A 21,332-nucleotide genomic window follows, 5' to 3' on the forward strand; every position below is an offset into this window, starting at 1 on the left:
CCCAGTCACGCTACAGCGCTTGCGCTGCACCAGCTGAAATGCCATCCACTCTAAACTTCGATTGTTCTCTTCGGAGCATGCGCAGAACAATCCCCAAGCTGCGTGGGCACCTCCCCCCCCCCCCCCCTTCCATTGTGGGTCGGCGCGACAAACACACGGACGGAGCAAGAGCCATCTCGACGTAGGGTACGTCAGGCCATGTTGGTCGCGTCCTGTTACGTTGGCTACGCCAATGCTTCGAACTACAGGGGCGCTGCGAGTGCCGCTCGTGTGACATCGGGGCACGTACTCGCGCCTGTCGTCTGCTGCAGTTTGGGCGGTGTCCGGGCGCCTAGTGCAGTGTTTTTGTTTGTTCGCTCTCGTTCCCTCTGCTTGTATACTTATGGCGGTCGTGCCTCAAATATATTTTTACTCGTTCGTGAAAATTTATTCTAAGAGCTTATTTCTTAGATGACAATACAGTTCTGAAAGGCAGCGCTACAGTGCCAGCCGAAGGAGTGCAGACTAGCCCACTGCAGGTTTTTCATGCGCGGATCGACAAATGCTAAAACATAGCATATATGAATCCAGTTATTATACCATATCTGCCGCAGTGCAACAGGTATGTCGCAAACACAGGCTATATGTGACTTCAACAACAGTTACCTTGATTTTAACCCGCTAAAACAGGCTTGCTCACGACAAGTAGTTCATGCTATAATATCGAACTTTTGCATTTCTTCACAAAAACGCTCGGCAGTAACACGAGGACTTATCGCTTAGTTTAGATTCTACCAGCACCACATGCTTCTTTAACTGCTTCTCAAAATTAGGCGGTTCTTCATGTGTTTATATTAAGTGGCAGTAATTTGAAGTAAAGCTAATTGAGGCTTACAGCTGTTAACAGAATACGAAAAGGAATGTACCAATAGATATTCCCTTTCCCGTACTACACGTTCAACTCACTTGTGCAATTTACTGGTGTTTGTTGCTTGAGGAATATACATGACGAATCTGTTTGGTGAACTGACACAGGCTGCTCAGCCCAAATTTTTTTCTTGAAATATGGTTTTGGACCATATGGCTGCAGCTAGAAAGAAGCCGAAGCATCATTCATTAGTAGTACGAGACATATTGAAGATATCATAATTCGTAAGTAGAGGATAAATAATCAACTGAAATATTAGGCTTGTGGTGCCTTCCTTATGAACCAACCAAGTCATAACATTGATGAACTTAAACTCTACATCTTACAGTCAAACTTCCGTTCTGAACGAGAAAGAAAATAAAAAGAATCATACCTTATCCATAAGTTCAAAACATTGCAACCAATAGGCATAAACGTTTCAAAGGGAGCTTCAGAATCTATTCGCTATGCTAAAATTCAATCTACAGGCAACACTTAGTTTGGTTTCTTAACGTTTTTTTTTTCTCTCCTTTTTCTTCACCAACCGGCGTGTCAGATGCCGTTGATACGTCGGCTAACGCGCGAGTGTTGACACGTGATTGACAGACGGCCGGATCCCGGGCCTCGCGCACAGCACTCCTTTATTCTCAATTCGACAAGCTAACACTCTTTCGCTCATTGCCGCACCCACCCGCCTTACACCCTCTCCCCTTTGGAACCCCACCTATATATATTGTGGTGAGGAAAGCATATGTTGCCTTGAAGAAGACAAGTCCACTTGTCGAAACGTTGGCTCCTGCATTTACCTTGTTCTCGTTTTGCTCATCGTCTTGAATTTCCATCTGCCGCCTTCCCTGTGTTTTCCCTACCTTCTTGTTCCCTCAGCATTGTGTCCAGAAGTACTGCATGCCCTACATGAGGATCTGACCGCAGGGCACCTTGGATTCTCCCAGATGCTATCGAGGATACAGGAAAGGTAATACTGGCCGCGTCTGACTGCCAACGTCACCCATTACATCGGGACATGCCAAGACTGTCAGCAACGCAATACACTGCCGACAAGGCCAGCAGGATCGCTACAGCCGATTGAGCCTCCTTGCCGACCATTTCAGCAAATAGGGATGGATTTCTTGGTACCCTTTCCGACATCAACATCTGGAAATAAATAGATCCTTGTGGCTACCGGCTACTTTACCTGAAACGATAGCTCCGCCTAAAGGTAGTGCGGGTGAAGTTGCTAAATTCTTCATCGAGAACATCCTGGTGCGACATGGTGCCCCAGAAGTCCTTACCACCAACAGAGGAGCGACCTTCACTGCAGAGCTCACCCAAGTCATTTTGCAATACTGCCAGGCAAGCCACAGGAGGACGAATGCCTACCACCCACAGACGAATGGCATTATGGAGCGGCTGAACAAGACCCTTGCCAACATGCTTGCAATTTACGTTGACGTCGAGCACAAGACATCGGATGCCGTCCTGCCGTACGTAACCCACACTTACAACGCGGTGATGCAAGAAACAACGCAGATCGCACCCCTCAACCTGGTTTACGGACGAAACCTGGTGATGCCTCTCGAAGCCATGCTGCCACACGTCATCGACGAAAAGAATCTTGACATCGCCACCTATCTCCAGCGCACTAAGGAAGCCCAACAGCTCGCCCGCCTGAGCATTAATAACCAGCAGAAGACCGACAGCCAGCACTAAAATCTTCGACGATGGTACATGGAATACCAGCCGAAAATAACTTAGCAAGAAACTGTTACACCATTATTTTGGACCCTACAAGATCATCCGACGCATTGGCACACTGGACTATGAGGTCGTGTCAGACGTCACTTCGCAATTACAGCAGCGGCGCACATGACCTTAAAAGGACCCTGAAACTATTTTGACGATTTTGTACAAACGTACTGAGTCATTAGAGTAGGTCCTTCTGATCATTAATTGACACATGTAACTACTCTGCATAAAGCGTGTAATTTATTATAAGGTTTTAAAAATGTACATCGTTGCCGAGTGCAGCACACTGCTTGGCTGAATTTTCAGCCGCCCCTACCCAATTTGACGTAAATTGCCCTAATGACATCAGTAGGGCGAGCTATCCGATTGACTGCCTAGGGCGCATCACAGATAATTTTTCCAACTTAATCGTGAACAAACGTTGTTGGTGACAGTTGGAATGTTAGTTAATTTGCTTCTATAAAAAGAAAGTAACAGAAAGAGAATGCACAAGAACAATTTCTCAGTACACTTAACACTTCCGGCACACAGCAAGTGTCGTCTTCTTGTGTTACAACGTGCTCCGTCTTGATGAGAGCTCCGCGTTCAGTGTCAGTCTGTCTTTTTGTGAGCACCATGAATCGCCTTTGTTGTGTGGTGGACTGCAAAAGTAACGACTGGCAATATGTCAAGCTGCGAAAATGTGACCCTCTGCAAGGCAGTAGACGAGCAGAGTGGCTGCGGTGCAACGGAGTATCAGCATCCAATCGGCGCCAGGATTTGCACGTTTACGGCCGCCACTTTACACCAGAGGACTACTACCACAATAGCTTTTTGCGAGTCCGGTATTCAGGTAAACGCAAGCGAGGGGACAGGGCTTGACCGCTTGACCGTACCGTTTCACGGGATGAGCAGAAGCACAAACATGAATCATCTACACGGTGCAGCCTCCACTCATCTCTCGAAATGCCCAGATTGCCTGTGGTTACCGGAATACCAGACGCAATCGGCACTATGACAGAATACTCGCAACGCACGCTGCTTCGATAGCGGTCGCTTGGGGTCGACTGCCAAGCAGCTGCCGGAGAGGTTGGAGAGAGAACCGGAAGTAGACGACACAACGTGCCATCATGACGCAGAGCCAGTGAAGGCCGAGCGTAGCCCCGATCACTCGGCGAATGAGTTGAGGAGAAAATGCATGGCTATGGAGGAGGGTAACTTGTAATCGTTCGTAGTGCTCTTAATATAAGACGCCTCACAGAAATTGTGGTGCATTGATTAACTTTAGTTCTACCCTACGCGTCTACAAAATTTGTCCGAACCGTTTCAGGGGCCCTTTAAGTCATCCACATGGTGCGTCTTAAGCCATTCTACGCCCACTGACGAACTTAGGGACTTAGTTTCTTAGTGATTTTGTTGTTGTTTTTTCTTTATTATGAGTAGTTTTGTTTTTGTTTTCCTGTTTGTTTGTAGCATCTGGACAATGCTTTCTTAAGAGGGGGTCATTGACATGTGTACTTGTTTATCTTCCTTGGGTGACCCCTTTTTCACCGGCTAACAAAGGTTAAACATTATCGCCCAGCACCAGGACGCGCCTGCATGTATAGGAAGATTATCGAATGTTATTGCTAGTTCTATCTGTTGTCGCCGAACTTTGTGTAATTTGATTGTGTGTGCGATGTGAATTGTATACAGGGTGTCTATCAACTGACATTTCCAAATTTCCTGAGTTTTCCAGGTTTTCCCTGAGCACCTTTGCGAAATTCCCTGAATGAGCCAGAACTTTGTTTTATGTCAAGACAGGCTGACACCATGTTGCCCGATGCTGTCACTCTCTAGTAAGCATGTTGAAACAAAAAAAAATGACTTAATGAAGTTTGAATAGTAAGGAGTTATATCTATTTTATTTGAAAAGAAAACAGAAGGAAGGTGTCAGTAAAATGCACAGCGAAAAAAATGGTAAAACCCATTCCAAATTGAGTCGAACATCTTCAAATACGAATGAAAAGGAGATGCATAGATAAGTAAATATTTTTTAATGTGAGCTATTTCTATCAACTGATAGCAAGCTCATCAGTATGAGGCCTACTTAGTCACAACTAAGATTCTCTCTCAGCAGCTGGGAAGTCAACCTCAACTGTCCTAACATACTCTCAGCCCGTACACAACATCTCAGTGTTCGGTTTCAATGCTTTATAGAGTTTATATTGGTTTGGAAGAGGGACACCTGCATCTCGGCATCAGCCAACACTTTGTTTTTTGAGCTCAAGCTCCTTCAAAGAGGCGGCAGCACGCTTCCTTTCTCGGTAATTCCTCAGTGCATCTATCCTTTCGGTTCTCATCCTCCTTCTGCCACGCGTTCACCCCATGGATCATTTGAAGCATCCTCTTGGTCAGTTGTACAGTCAACATCTGGTTTTTCGGACTCCCTAGGGGCCACAATAACAACCGGAAAATAGGGCAGTCCGCAAAAATGAATGCATGTCCTTAACTACCCTTACGGGCTAAAATTGCCACAGGCACATCCAAAAAAGCTCTTAAGGCCTGCCAATACACCTGTTGGGCATATCGGTACTGGTACTGTGACAGGGTACGGGGGTGCACGTGTGTATAATTAAGGAATACATACTGTGTCCCGTGACTATTGCCCCTTCCCACGCTTGTTATGCTTCACCGCCTAACACTGCTGTACTGAGGCTAAGCTAACTTTCAGAAACTGGCATTACGCAATGCGTTGTGCTCTGCGAGCTTCGAAGCCAATCACGAGAATTACAAAGGTGGAGTCGGTGCCATTGCTGACAGCGGCGAATTCTTTCAATGAAAAATACAGCACCGCACGGCAAGAAGCTTAATAGCGAACGTAGAAGTAGCTAGGCCTAACGTTGCCGTGGTGGTGGCTACGACTGCCAGCGAATCTGCGTGCGAGAGTGCTGGTTTGAGGCGGCGAGATAATCAAAATGGCGACCGTGGTGGCTTTGGTTAATGCCATTTCAGACCTGCAGTCAGGGCAATAAACATTGACTATATGAAGTACGTGGTGGTGCTGCAAAGCTGTGCAAATTATTGGGCATGTCCGAAAAATCGGTCGTTAGTAATACTCCATGCCGATAACACGGCGTCAATGATGATTCGTTGCGATTCCTCTGTTAGTGGAGCCAGCATTAACACAACTTTCGTTCCCCTTCAATAAAGTTGCACCTAATTTTTCCTGATAGAAGCACAAATTCCCAGAGTTTTCCCTGAGCATTTCCAGACTATTCCAATTCCCTGAGAATTCTCGGTTTTCCCGGTTGGTAGCCACCCTGGTATAGTACTTTCTGGAAGACACACGGGCGCCAGCGATTATTCTGGAACCTTTGATGACTTATGTATAAAAGCCAACGCGCTTGCCCCGCAGATCAGATTTTAAACAATCGCCGACTTCATTCGTCGCTATCATTGTGCTTTGACTGTAGCCCGTTTTTCTGGGCACAGGTTCACCCAATAAATAGTTAGTTTTACCATACACAGTTTTGCTACTGTGCATGTTCTTGACCGTTACTACAATGTGACACTACATACTTCCCCTTTGCACAGTTGCACGTTAGCAGAAAGGTAAGCACTGCTGCAATGGTTTTGTGTGTGTTGGGGGGGGGGGGAGGATGTCACGGATAATTACAGCTGTCAAGAGGCTAATGTGGCGATGCCCAGGGAGCTTCGAGGGCATTGTGCACATTTGATGTGGTGCAGAGGTCCAAACAAGTTTCTCGCATCGCCTTTTCTCTCTTCCGGACTCCTGTTGTACACACACGCTCTGAACCATCCCCTGACGTGGTGTGCCAGACAGCAACAGCAGCAGCACCAGTGGGAAAGTCGAAGGAAGAGGCAAAGAAAGCTTGGCTTTGAAAAGGATGGGGGGTGCTTATTATACCTGTCCTAGACAAGCAAGTCGCATTATTTTTAGAATGCTTTTCTTCCAAGCACCATGGTCGACAATTCAGTCAAGTACCAGAAATTATAAGCTCTTCGACGACACGAAGGCCTGGTAGGGAGTAGCAATGCCCCCAAGTGTTATGCACGCGCTCGTCCTCATCTTTATCATTGTGTGGAATTTTTAGTGCTGATTCCCCCTCAGAAGTTTTGATTAGCACGATCCGAAATGAGGGAGAGGTGCACCATGAGTGGGGTCACAATGTTCTGTGTGTGGGAGAGGGGATTGCCCCATGAGAACCCCCCTCCCCTTACTTTCATATTTAAAAAAAAAAAAAAAGAAAAAGCTTTTGCTTTTATCCATGCCGCTTTTTCGGAGCCCTCTAGCTGAAACTTTCTGTTGCATGATAAAGGGCGGGGGGGTCTGCTTTGTGAGAAAATTTCAGAGGGTTGCCCCCCGCTGCCTATGTCAATGACCAGTACACATTTGTACTGGTCCAAAGGCACCGCACTTGTGGTTTTTTTGCATAAACATGATCACATTTCTTTTTCTCGCTGATATCGGATATATGCTTATAACAATTATGAGATATAACAAAGATATCTTCATGTCAGATGAGATTTCATTATAATGAGGTTTCACTGTAATATTAACTAAAAAAAGAAGGCTAGGCATGAAATTCCACTTACTGCACAAAATGGGAGCTGAAGCAACTTGTAGAATCTCTGAAGGTAGGCCCCCGGTGTCCTGTCCTCGCTGTGCAGGCAGCACAACACGGAACACCAGGCGACACTTTGTGCTGCGTTTCTTGTTGCGTGTACCGCCATAACGAACCAAGCGCTTTTCCACATCAACATTGCGTTCCTTCAAGATTCCTACACAGTCACAGCTGAAAAAGAAAGCCAGTACAGAACAATTAGAGATACATTCCCTCTTTAACGCTGAAGCACACACACAAGCACACACACACAACCATGCTGTGCATCTGCACAGCATGGTTCTCCCCATAGCGGCCTTGGCTCAACAAAGAAAGCATCTATACAGAAACTGCAGGCATCAAAGGAACCTCTGCTTCCTGTAAAGATGCCATGAATGTGTATTATTTTTGTGCCACAAAGTAGAGCCACTTTCTATCACTTGCCATAGCGCTCCCTAACCCTTTCATGGTCAATGACGTAAATATACGGCGCCAATAACAAGTCCGAAATAGTCTACGCCGTATATTTATGGCGTTATCTGTGCGTTTAAAAAGTGCGCCAATTTCCAAACTTTTTCTTTACTGGCATGTGCTGCCATTATGCAGGAATACAGGGAATTTTTTTCTCCCGCCTCCCTCTCTCGGTTTTCATTGCATGGTTTGTTTGCTCCGGCACATCTATACACAACCACTTGGGCATTGGCGTGTGGGCGGGCAGGCTGCAGTTAGTTTGGGTTTTGTTCCTTGGACGGTTTCGGCTTCTTGCACTCACAAAACTGATGGCTATCTCGTTACTAATCGCTCAAAGGGCGACCGCCTGTTACTCGCTCGTTTATTGCTCACAAGGCTTATTGTGCGCATACACGGCGGCATCCTTCGCACACGCAAAGGATGCCGCCATGCATGCATTTTTTTTTAGGCTCTCGAAAACAGATTGCTTCTGGTTGGTGATAACATGAAGATTAGCGGAAGTCTGTCACACTTTTTGCTTTTTTGATGGGCACACAACCACACAGTTTTCTTGAGTGCGCTCACCTACGCAGTTCGATTAGGCTATGGAGGTAAATATTAGTGTAAAAGTAGGAAGATTTGAGACTTGAGAAATATTCTCGTGTGCGCATTTTCTACGCCCTGAACCATGTGTATAACAATGCATCAAATTTTAAATTCTTATAAGTTTATTTCCTTTCTTTATTGTTATTTATGAATAAACAGTACATATATACCAACGCAAAATATTTTTTTCTCACTTTACTGTCACCCTAGAAAAATTGCGCTAAATTTTTTTTTAAATAGGTCCCTCTGAAGAATTTACATCTGCAATAAAAAAGATCGACCCTGGGTGGTTGCATATGGTGAAAAAAATCTACACTGAAAGGGTTAAATACCCAGCCCCGGCCTACCCGCAACTCCACTGTCACTGTCAACTCCACTGTCAGGCGCTGTGCGCCTTTTTGCCCCTGCACCTTTCTTGAAAGTGTATTCAAGATGAAATAAACATTCATTCATTCATTCAACACAAGCCTCTGCACCAAGAAAGACATGGTCAGTCGTTTGGGGCAACACCAATGAAGAAAATTATTGCAGAAACCATCCAAGAAAATTGTCAAAGTAAGCAAATAGCTTATGAAGACCACAAAAATCAAAGAAACATGCTACAACTCATTCTGAAGTACTATACTGCTGATGCCGATAACGGTGTTTGATGATGGTGGCACAAATTATCGTCAACATGTTTTGGTAGACAGCATGGCAACACAATGACGGTGGTACGACGATGATAGCAGAATGACCAAGATGGTTTGACAACAACGAAATCATGACAGCATGGTAGAAATTGTGGCATAACATACTCCACTGACTATTTGCTTTGAGATCATTCACATCCCACACCATGTTGGAGTTGATCTAAGCAAACCTGCAGTGAGCCGGCAAAATAAAATGGCATATCTTGACAAGAGACGTGCAGCAGACATTAGGGATTGACGCACCCCGCAACGGTCAGCCCAGGCAGTAGAGAAACAACACAGCAGCAACGCCAATCACAGCGTCTAAACCTTCAGACAGGCATACCTAGGGAGGGGGCCTGGGGGGCCTGAGCCCCCACCGAAATTAAGCGACACACCTCCCCTCTCCAACCCCCCCCCCCCCAACTCCACCACTCCTCACACACATTCCTAAGGCGGCGCTAAATCAATGTTGAGACTGGACAGCTATTCGGCAGTCAACATTTTGCTGCCCTTTTCACTCCTTTTGGATGGCGGTAGTTATCAGCATCTCCTGGAGTGTGAAGGCCAGTTTTCTCATCGATTCGATGCCTGCGCGATAACCTCGAGATGAGTTCAGTTGTCACCATCTATTCAACGGTCACGCGCATCACTGTTGCCTCGTTGGTTAACCTGCTTTGTTTAGACTAGGTCTAGGGACCAGGAAAGGGATTCAGTTCTTGGTCAGCTCATCTGTATAGAGTTGCAACCGGAGAAAACGCAGCATTGTTTAATTTTTCTTTTTGCTTCATTATCTGCTCGAGTGACGGCTCACCGCGACGCTGGCAGATCCTCGGAAACACATACCCGTGATATGGTGGAAAATAAAATGCGAGACAGCATCCATCATCAAACCCTGCAATAACCCTTAAACCCATATGCAATACGAATGTCACCCGTTACCTCGTCTGGTTTTTCCTCAATTGTACAGCACTTTTCGGGCAAAATTGGCAACTAGAAACGAGAGTCGCAAGGAGTTGAGAAATAAAGCATGTTTTCAGGGAGAGAGAAAAGCCAACAGCCAAACAGGAACGAAAAGTGAAAATTAACAAATTTAACCGTTGTTTATGAAAATATTTATGGATCAACATCTTTTTATTTAAAAAGGAAATAGAGAAAATGCCACCCGAAGTGGAGAACAATGACGTGTGTTTCGAATGACGCTTCTACAGTTATAAGTCGAGCCGCCAGACGTAGCCACTCATCTGCTGTGCTTATGCAGGTGTTTTTCTAACCTTTCGCGGTGGGTGCAGTATGTCTAGAACCGCAGCATTCTGTGCTCTACGTGGTTGTATGGGACTGGCGCCCACACATCGTTGCGCAACTTCCCAAATAACAATACGAGTCAGTTTTGGCTTTGAACTTGGTGGAGCACGAGGGATCAAAAAGAACTGTCATTGTTCTGCAAATATGTATTTCTCTGTAATTCTTCCAGAGGTAATTCAAAAACGTGACTATAGTCGGATATAAATTAAAGGGCCCTTCACCAGGTCCGGCCATTTTGAGCTGACAAGCACAGAGCATACAATGCGCACTAACCATCGTGTTTGCAAAGAATTACGTCACTACACGTCGCGGAGAGGTCTGAAATTTAAATCTGAATGCCGTTTTCCCTTTCCCTCGCAGCAACCGCGCTCCAAGCCGGACAGTGACGTAGCCGTGTCCCTGCGCCTATTAGTCGTGTGCACAGAGTGACGTCGCTAGTGGTGACACATGACTTCAAGAATTATTCAAGGCAACATCTGTTATTTGTGTGATCTGTTGCTTAAATTGGTGAATTGAAGTTTAGAGAAATAATAAAACACACAAACGGAATGTCTGCGTGTTTTTTGTTTGACTTCGCACTGAAGCAAGAGAGATGTACTTCCGCTTTGTTTACTTGTTCCCACGGTCGTGCAGTCACATGCGCAGGTACTGAAACTATGCCATTTTCTACCATGTTCCAGCGTGTGATCATGCTCTGCGATCCGCTTGTTCTGCCTCAGTATTCGTGTAGCACTGAATTATACCGCTAGTCATGTGTCCTTGTGCACAACGCGCAAAATCGTGCGCTGCATGAAACGAGACAATCCCAACAGCTTGTGCGCAACACCATCAGCGAAAGTGCGCAGTGCTAAAAAAGAAAAAAAGAACTAGGAGAAAAAAAAAATGAACGCGGGGCCCATGACTTTTCTGCCATGTGATCACCGAGGTCTGGTATGGGAGAACGCAGGGAAGGAATTTCGCTTGCGGAGGCTAGACGGGTCGAGTGAAGGGAGTGTCTCGCTATGCAGTGGAGCTCGCCTGCTGAAATTTATTTATTTATTTATTTTATTTCAGAATACTGCAGGCCAACACTTATGGCCATGCAGGAGGGGCTATACCTTAGGTTGGCAACCCCCCCTGAAAAAGATTTCTGGGTACAAGCCTGCTTTCAAATGACACACAGCTGCCATGTGACAGCATGTGTGTCTAAACAAACTAGTTGGCATTCAGTGACTAATACTACCTGCAACTCGGGCTGCACAAGAGCCCGTTCCCTCAGTGAAGAAAGTCTGACCTCGAAAGCAGGCGAAAGAGCCGAAGAAAGCTATTTGCTTTAAATGTGCTCAAGGAAATGCACCTTACAGGGGCACACAGCTTTCCTTCAGGCCGTGTCTAAGGGCTCCACGCAGTGGACATGGTGTTTCTTCTGCTCTTCACTTAGGTCGTTCCTGTAGCCTACTACAGTAGACTTCCATTAAATCGGTCCTGAATGAAGGTCTCAGCCAGTGCCCATGCATATCTATAGGCCCAAACCTTCGTTATTTCGATCATAAAATTGGCCTTCGCCAGGTGCTGCCAATAGCGCAATAATGACCACTTTACTGGCAGCGTCTGTCTCGGCAGAGCTTAGCAAACAGTGAATGCATCAAACACACGTCATCCCCAGTCAAAAACGTCTATTTTAAGCCTGCCCCAGGAATGTTTTCAACCAATAACTGCAGCTCACAATGTCTGATCATGGTATTTACCCCGATACCACTGTAATCGCTATCTACACAATTATGGCATTTACCCCCCTTATTTTGGCGATGGAGTTATAATTTGGACAGCATGGACGGAACTGGCCAGCAGCTTGTTTTGAAAAGTCTCTCTGAGGCCAGGTGGTCAAGACACACTGAATCATGTAAGGCCATTCTGAAAAATTTCAATACAGTCTTGTGTTGCCTTGAAGCTACATCAAAGAACGAGGAAGAAAACAGTGACATGAGGAACGAAGCGCACTCTCTTCAAGAAAATTACAAAACTAGAGACTGCATTCATGGCGATTTTCTGGAGTAATATCTTGGAGCGCTTTGACAAAATGAGCGTAGCACATCGGAAACCAGGCCTAGACATTTCAACTGCTGCAGACCTGCTGAGCTCTCTAGAACGCATCGTTTTGAGTAAGCACCCGGACGAAAAAAGCGATAGTGCGCTACAAAATAGAAAAAAGTTTATCATAGAGACCTACAATGTTGTACTTGACAGTCTAGGCTCTGCTTTGCGAGTGCGAAAGGCTGCCTACACTGAACTCTGCGAAAGGTTCGGATTCTTAAAATTGCTGACAGAAGTTGGGAGCGAGGCCTCTCTGGCACAGCAGGCTGAGAAGTTGGTGAAAACCTACAAAAATGATTTGGAGCCAGCATTTTCCTCTGAAATCGTTCAGTTTGCGAACTTTCTGCACAACTTCGTGTGTCAGGACACGAGTCTCCTGGGAATAATGAAGTTGCTGCACGAAAGAAAGCTTATTGATGTGTTTCTGAACCTTTCTATTGCTTTGCGAATGTACTTAAGCGTACCCGTGACAAACTGTGAGACCGAACGATAGTTTTTTCCAAGTTGTCACTGATAAAAAAATCGCCTTTGTTCGAGCCTCCCTGATGACAAGGTGAGCTCGCTTGCTATCATGTCCACTGAAAGTGACCTCTTTCGCGATCTATACTTCGAACAGCCTATATCTAATTTCGCCAAAGCGAAGGCGCGAAAGATGCCATTTTAAAAGAGGACTGTTTGCGCTATACATGAATAGTTCCAACAAGTTCGTTGTGTTGCCTCCCAGCCTCCACGCTGCCAATGAAACGCTGAGCAGTGTAATTCAATATATGAAAATCTTCGTTGTTCGTCTCGTTTGTTGTTCTTGTGATATTTAGTGTGCTTATAAAGAACTGTAATTTTGTTGTTTTTGATAGTGCCACATTTATTTGGTGTCGTCGTTGCTTGTCTTACCTTTAACGTAAATATTTTCAAATGATGTTTTGTAATTACAGTTGGTAATTTTCACCCGTATTCTAGTGCATTTTAATGGTGTTTGTATTGCCTGAAGTATTGTATATATCTATTGCATATTTATAAGAGTAACGTGTATAACGATTACTGCAGTGTGATGCTTGAATTTTAATAAAGAATGTTTTGGATAAAACCATGCGTCTCCTCACGAGATTAAACTTAGTGATGCAAACGAATCCTAGCTTCAGAAGGATCGACATCTGAGCTGTGTTGTCTTTTCTACATTCTTGATCGTCTTGAGAGCACTAAACTTTTCCTTAAAGCCTAGCTTTTGCTGAAAACAGAATGCAGATTAATCACAAAGTGAACATATGTGTTGGTGTTTACAACGGCACACGTTTCAAGCAAGTTTTGTTTTTTTCCTTAACAATAATAATAATCCCATTGATCACTCTTCATTATTTTTAGTTTGTTAGAATTAAAATGAAACATGGCATATTTCTAGTAGTGTAGCTGGCGACAGGGGGGGTCAGTATAGGGAAAGGGGGCCCGCATGCACATTAGCCCAGGGCCTCCATTTTTCTTAATCCGGCCCTGATCATCACCGCCGCCGACTCTCAAGCTTCATCTATTCAGCTTGTGCTGAAATGGACAGTCCACTTTGGGGACACTTAAAAAACACACCCTCCCCTCAGCAAAAATGACGGGCCCAAAGTACACTGCAGTGTAAAAATAACTGGGGCTCACCTAACAGTCATGTCTTTTGATGGCAACATGTCGATTTCCAGAACTGTTGTACCATCGAGGCGACGTTCTTGGCATGGCGTTGAGTTCTTACCACACACCCTGCTGGCCTGATAAAACATATGTGGCTGCACTTTGCCTTGGTCTGTGCCAATGAACACTTGTAACTTCACTTGCTCCTGTAGTCCAGTCAGCTGGAACAGTGCATGAGGTCATTTGACAGAATTCAGTACGCTAGTTCAAGTTAAAGACCCTTTTTATGCTGACAAATAGAGTTCCCTGAACACTTCCAGTTAAGCCCTCCGGAACAATACAAGTTACAATAGCATATAAATTTATAGAACCCTTTATATCGTCTCTTTATTCTGATGATTATTTATGTCATTCTTTAGATCTAAACACATCAAGAATGTGTGCCAAAATGCCTTTTAATTGGCTAACTTGACAGTCAAAATGCAGGACAGGAAGTTTTCTAGGGTTCCGAACACACTGCTGTCACAATGTGGATAAAAGGGTCTATTCCAACAGGCACACAAAGTTCAGCAAAAAAATATGCCTTCCAACATAGCACAGCCAGACGACAACGAAGAGGGGGGGGGGGGGGGGAGGAAACATAGAAAGCTTAGTTCCTGGAAAGCACACTTTTTTTAGCTCAAAAAAAAAAAAAAGGATTGGGGGGCAATGGAAGCCTGGGCCTAGCAACTTTCATTATAAAGGTGTTTGACTGTATGAAAGATAAACAATTTGTGCAACATACATTTCAAATACGGATATTAAGTGGGAAAGAAATTTGGTACAACAGATATCTTGGGAAAGTCCTGCACACTTTTGCATGAAAGTATATGATTTTGAAAGTTTAAAGGTTAATGACATTGACCGCTAATGATTTTAAGCCTTCCTATGCAGAACAGAATTAATACCTATGTGGGGCAGCAAAGTAGTCAATGAACAATATATTAGTGGTACCACTAACCTTGACAGTTGGGAAGCCCATGCCCGTCCGATCCTTCACAGCTCCACGGCTGCCCTCTGTGAGGTAACGAGCCCGGTGCTGTTCTTCAGGCTGAGAAAGTATCTTCAACTCTACATCTCCCCGACGGCTTCGACTAGGGAAGGACATGTACAGGGTGGGCCGCTTGGCAACCTGAAAAAGCCACGACCATCGTGGTAGGTAGACTTCCATTAATTAGACTCCTGTTAATTCAATCCCTGTCAAAGGTCTTGGCCAGCACCCATACATTTCAATGGGCCAAAACTTTTGTTATTTCCACCCTAAAATTGGCTTAAGCCGGATAGTTCAAACTTGGCTGGTCAGCATACATGTGCCTGACTCCAATGATGAGCCCACTGGCGACTCCAATAGCAGCAGCGTCATTCTTGGTGGTGCTCAGGGTACACTGAACGTGCCAAATGCACATCATCTGCCATTGACAATGCCTATTTCCTGCCTGCCCCAGGCAGAATTTCACGCAAAAACATTAGCTCACATTCAGGGTTGCATGAACCTATGAGCTAAGGGGGCTGCAGCCCCGGGGCCCCCCCAACTGTCAGGGGGCACCATGAAGAATGTTTCTTTGACAGGCCCGTCAACAATTTCAAAGGGCCCCTCACCAGGGTCCTGGTGGAAGTTTTGGTTGTACAACAGAAGTTGTAATGCAACATCCAGAGATGATTCTACCACAAGAATTTTAACAAATTATTAAGCAGTAGCCGAAATAGGAGCAAAAATTGTTTGGTGCTCAGAAGTAACCTGTTCTTTGAGCAGGCTCTCTTCTTTTGCTCAACCAGCACACGCAAGCAACCTTCCTCTCTTGCCTTCTCTCATGTAAGAAACAAGGATTGACATCCTAGTACAGCAGAACTTCATATGTTCTGAAAAAATATGTGAGAAAAAACATACTAATTGGGAGAATGTACAATTTGAAGTCAGTAAAAAATTTGGCATACAATAATTTGGTGGACATCTATGCAATTTGAAGCGTTGCGCAAATCGTTGCACCACGAGCCACCAATGTGCACTGAGCTGGTGGAGCCCAAGCAGCCCAAGCAGCCCAATGCACACATCCTCGTTTTTGTGGCTTCGGCAAGCTTACGTTTGCGCTCTTCAAATTCAGCCTGGGTCAGCAGCTTCTTGGGGGGGGGGAACATTGTGGCAGGAGGTTCACTTGGCAAGCATCGTTGGGGCATCAGATGCCGACGCGTGTTGATATTATGGGGATCGAGCTTCCTGAAGGCATATTGTAGCTTTCCTATCGCGTGGTTTAAGACGGCAAAGGGAAAAGAAAATGAAATCGAGCTGGTGGGTGACGGTGGAATACGATGCCACCAGCTCGAAACATGACGTTCACTTTGCAGTGCCTGTGAGAGGGACCAGTGGTGTGTTTGGGATTTTCCCTATTAAAAGTGTGCACTACGCTTCCAACAGCCCTATGCCACACATGCTGTCAAGCAGATAAATGAGGATGCTTATCGTGACAGGGATGGTGGTGATAGCTGTGTATGTGGCATGCGTCGATCCGTTAGGAGATTCATAGGTGTGTGCTGGCATTTTCACTTTATGCGCTGGTGAGCACTGCGAGCGAGTTGTTGCAATGAACGTTTTTTCTTCTTTTTTTCTTTAGTGTGAGGGTAAATGCCTCGGGGAATACAGGGGTATGGGATGGGGGTGAATAAGGATGATTAAGTGAATGAAAAAGATTTACAGATCTTGTTCTCAATCGCACGTGCCTCAAGCCTTTTCTTGTTCACATGGATCTAACAGCTGGAAAATGTATCATATGACTGCAGTTGGCGCACATGGCAGTTATTGTACGTTGGTGCTGAAAGATAGTGTTTTTTGGGAATCTATTAACCAACAAAAAAAGTGTACCTGTATTGGGTTATTTTTTGTGTTCTCGGTCACCAACGTTGACAGCGGGAAATTGTACGAAACGGGATCGTATCTGAACATGGATCTACCGTACATGCGATTTCAGGTATGTGCCTAGATTGCATGTCACATATGAAGAGAAATTCAAAGGGCCCCACACCAGGTCTGGCCATTTTCAGCTGACAAGTGCAGAGCATACAATGTGCGCCAACGATCGTGTTTGCAAAGAATTACATCGCTACGCGCTGCGGAAAGGCCTGAAATTTCAATCTTAGCGCCATCTCCCTCTTAACTCGCGGCGAATCCACCCGAAGAGGGATGGTGACGTAGTCGGGCTCCTGTGCCTACGTAACCGTGTCCGCAGTGTGACATCGCTCGTGGTGACATGTGACTTCGAGAATTATTCAAGACAACATCAGTTATCTGTGCGATCTGTTGCTTGAATTGACAAATTGAAGTTTAGAGAAATAACAAAACACACAAACGGAATGTCCGCATGTTTTTTGTTTTACTTCGCACCGAAGCAAGAGAGATGTACTTCCGCTTCGTCTGCTTGTTCCCACGGTCGTGCGGTCACATGCACAGATACCGAAACTATGCCATTTTCTACAGTGTTCCAGCACGTGATCACGCTCTGCGATCCACTTGTTCTGCCTCAGTATTCGTGTAGCACTGAATTATACTGCTAGCCATGTTTCCTTGTGCACAGCGTGCAAAATCGTGAGCTGCGCAAGCGAGACAATAGCTCGCATGCGGCGCGGTCAGCGAAAATGCATAGCACAGGAAAAAAAAAAAAAGCGAGGAGAAAAAAAAATGAAGGCGGGGCCTGTGACGTATGCGTCACGTGATCCTCAAGGTCTGGTATGGGAGAACGCAGGGAAGGACTTTTGCTTGCAAAGGCTAGACGGGGCGAGTGGAGAGAGCGTCTTGCTTGGCAGTGGAGCCCGCCTGCTGAAATCATGGGTTCGCGGCACTGAAATATTTCTATCTCGGCTATTAATGAGCCGATTTGAAAAATTTTTCCGGCAGAACGCTCCCTAGTGGACACTTAAGAACTTTTAGCATATAACCAAAATTTTCTATGGGGCCTGGTGAGGGGCCCTCTAATTCAATCCCTAGGGATAATAAAGAGAAGAATGATTTCTGCATCAGTACATTATCTTTCGACGAAACTAAAAACACCACTCTTACCACAATAAGACGCTTGGTAAGCCAGAAAAAACGCAAGAACGAAAGATAGGTGACGCCTCCTTGAAGCTTCTTCACCTGGTCGCTGTGACGTCATGGAATTTGATGGCATCTTCTAAGGCCTACTTAATTACACAGCTGTACAGATTGACTACAATGTGTTATAAAAAAACCAAATATTAAACATAGCAAGTTTCAGGGACCTTTACTCAGCCAACGTGACCCAAATGCGAAAACACACTTCGGAATCCCCAACGTCACACTGACGTACCGGCGTCGGGTTTTTGGAGCGAAATTCAAATACTGATACTTCTACCTTCATTTTCTCATCTAATAATCAAACTATTATTTTGAAATGACTGCCTGCAGGGTTCTCAAACAATGCTTTATTAGTGTAAACTGATTTATTGTTTCACTTTAGGGTCCCTTTAAAGCATCCATGCTAACTAAGATGTTTGTTGCTTTACAACATGTGGACCTCTTTCCTGAGTGATGGAGATAGAGCCCTTCGTGGATTCGCGACTAACTTCACAGTTGAATTATTGTGATTTGCCCGTTAGACACTAAGCATTAGATAACCTTACAGAAGAAAAGAAGTTTCTCAAAGCAGAAATGTCACAGAGTTTGTACAGGTTTCAGACAAAATTGCCGTGCGACGGGCTGCTCGAGGCACTTTGAGTGTATTCGAGGGCTTCTTTCATGCTTGGAAAAACACTTTTACAGAGCACATATTGAGCAACAGGAAGCTGTATCGGGAGTTTTTCATGTCGCTCTACAATTTCATCGCTGACACTTTTCATCTAAATATATGAGAAGTTGATTAACTGATTAAGACTAATTATCTAATTAGGCAGAATGGACAAATAAGTTGAGTATTTCCAAGCGACGGCAAACAACATTACCTTTGTTCTGTCCAGCTACATGAGACACCTTGTGTGTGTGTGCGTATATATATATATATATATATATATATATATATATATATATATATATATATATATAATACACACACACAAAGATTTATATAAAACAATTGTATAACATTGTTTCTAAAATGGGAAGTTTGCCAGATCCATGCTGAACCACCATAGAAAGCAGCAGAACTGATAGTTAGGCGAGTTGGTATGAATTCATAGTAAAATATTTAGCTCACACAACTGACAAGGACACAGTGAAGGGGGCCACACGGGCACTCGTGTGTCCCCTTTACTGTGTCCTTGTCAATTGTGCGGGCTAAATATTTTACTAGGCCACAGAAAGCAGTTAACGTAAGTGATCTTAGACTGTATTACTCAAGAAATTCAAGGACATCCAAGGAAAAAAAAAGCAATCCAGGTCTTTCAAGGGCCTTGAAAGCATACTTTTCAATTTCAAGGGTTTCAAGGACCTGTGCAAACCCTGTGTTATAAGCAATATATAGAGATGCAAGATACTGTATGTAAGTATGTTCATAGACATGCAACCTTTCATCAGAGAATAAACTTGAAAACAGAAGGCGAAACTGCGAATAGTCACAATATCTGGATTCTGAACAGATTGCCGTGATCGTCATCATCATCATCAGCATCAGTGGGGCTTTGAGGCAAATTTATTACCACGCCTACAATTTCTTAATCCGGCTCTGCTCACAATGTATTATTACAGTATGTACCCAATTCTACCATTCATCTTTTTTTCCCAACAAGATCTGTCTGAAGAAAGCAGTGCCAAATGAAATACTGCCAAATGAATCAGCAGTGTGTTCAGCGTTTTTTTCTGCCTCTTGTTCAATTCGACCAATTTTGTCAGTTCTGTCAGGGTTGAATTAAAGGAAATCGACTGTACTATATTTGCATGAATACAAAACAACCACCATTCAATAAAAAAAAAGGGGGGGGGGTACATTCTGCGGTTTGCATGGTTGTTTATTTATCTCCAGTAGACTACCTGCATCCTGTGGCAATTTATTCAGCAGGAGAAGTGGTTGTGGGAAACGAGAAAACAAAATGCTAATAGTAGCAGTAACTAATCACAGTGAGAAGTGATGAGGGAGCTTTGCACATCACAAAAGAAAAAGAGATGACAGAAAGGACTTGCTGTGTTCAGGCATAGTGCTTTACGTGAGGCTGCATCTCTCGAAGTGCCTTCAGTGGCAGCCACATTAGTTAAAGACATGTTGCAGGCAGAACGCAATGGGCAAACATGTGTGAGCAGCAACATGAGAGCAGCAGATCTCATTTGCACGCAAACTTGCATGCACATGCACACATACATGTCGAATTTGATGTTGGGCTAGCTGGAGCACAAATGCCATGGAAGAAATTCAAGTGCAGGAAGAACATCATCACATAGAAAGGCACATAGCCTCAATCCAGCATATCCGTTGGCATTATTTTCCATTTTTTAATAAAGTTTCTTCCATGACAAAAGGGCACTTGCATGCTTGAGCCACTCTTACCATGTCTTACTTGTAGGCTCAGAACTTTGAGAGAAAACTAAATGAACAGCATTAAATGAACCGTGCACTGCACATAAGCTTAGCAGCAGCTAAGTTACAAGATTTGTGCACAACCACTTTACACTTTATTTTGTGCAATGTGCATAACTAGCAATTGGATGACACCATCAGAGGTCCAGACTTAGCTGTCAGCCCTAAGGCATCAGAGCTTGCATACATTACACTGACCTGGTTTACTCTCCTTGCGATACCACCCTTGGTCACCATTGATACAGGTGGAGGAAAGATCCCTGTAGAGCGGTTCGAACTAGAGTCTGCCGAAAGGAGACTCTTGGCAACGCCACAAATGCCAGCAGGACTGCAATGCTGGTCCTGGGGTGTGGCTTGTGTCACCTCCCTGCGGGAAGAAAGTTATCCTTCTTTCAAATGAATTTCAACTTCAAGAAGACAACCCTAGAGAAATCCCACCCATTCACATAAGCTCTGCGTTCCACTGCAGAACAATTCAACTTATGCCAATTCGCAACGAAGTCAACATGTTAGGTACCACAGAAAAGCAGAAACATTTGGAATCTCGTTTAAAATCTTGTTAACACGTACTCACGTAAAAGGTCATTCCAGTTTAAATACAGTCACGATGAATTCCTCGCCCTGTTGCCATTGAATCTAATATATTGGCTGAACACTTAAGACATAGTTGCTTAATGCATGTCAAACAGTTAGTACATAGTATTTACTTCATTTTTCGGTGCTTACAAACGTGGAATCGGTAAGATGTCGTGGACGGAGACCATCGATAGCGAAATTGCAGCGCATGGAGTCTGAATATAGTCACAATGAATTGCCCACTCTGTTGCCATTGAACCTAATGTATTGGCTG

The 21,332-nt window shown here is 44.5% G+C and overlaps 1 protein-coding gene across 4 annotated transcripts in view; it reads right to left on the reverse strand.

The window, feature by feature from the left end:
- NFAT (NFAT nuclear factor) overlaps window positions 1-21,332 on the reverse strand; it is a 102,722-nt gene that overhangs the window by 53,095 nt on the left and 28,295 nt on the right. For all 4 annotated transcript variants that reach the window (XM_070530949.1, XM_070530948.1, XM_070530951.1 and 1 more), the window contains exons 5-8: window positions 20,681-20,849; window positions 14,932-15,102; window positions 13,962-14,152; window positions 7,211-7,410 (exon numbers count right to left, since the gene is read on the reverse strand). In XM_070530949.1, coding sequence (XP_070387050.1) covers window positions 7,211-7,410; window positions 13,962-14,152; window positions 14,932-15,102; window positions 20,681-20,849 — 731 coding nt within the window. The remainder of the gene's footprint in view (window positions 1-7,210; window positions 7,411-13,961; window positions 14,153-14,931; window positions 15,103-20,680; window positions 20,850-21,332) is intronic.

The sequence above is a fragment of the Dermacentor albipictus genome, chromosome 1 (genome assembly GCF_038994185.2).
Source record: "Dermacentor albipictus isolate Rhodes 1998 colony chromosome 1, USDA_Dalb.pri_finalv2, whole genome shotgun sequence".
NCBI lineage: Eukaryota > Metazoa > Arthropoda > Arachnida > Ixodida > Ixodidae > Dermacentor > Dermacentor albipictus.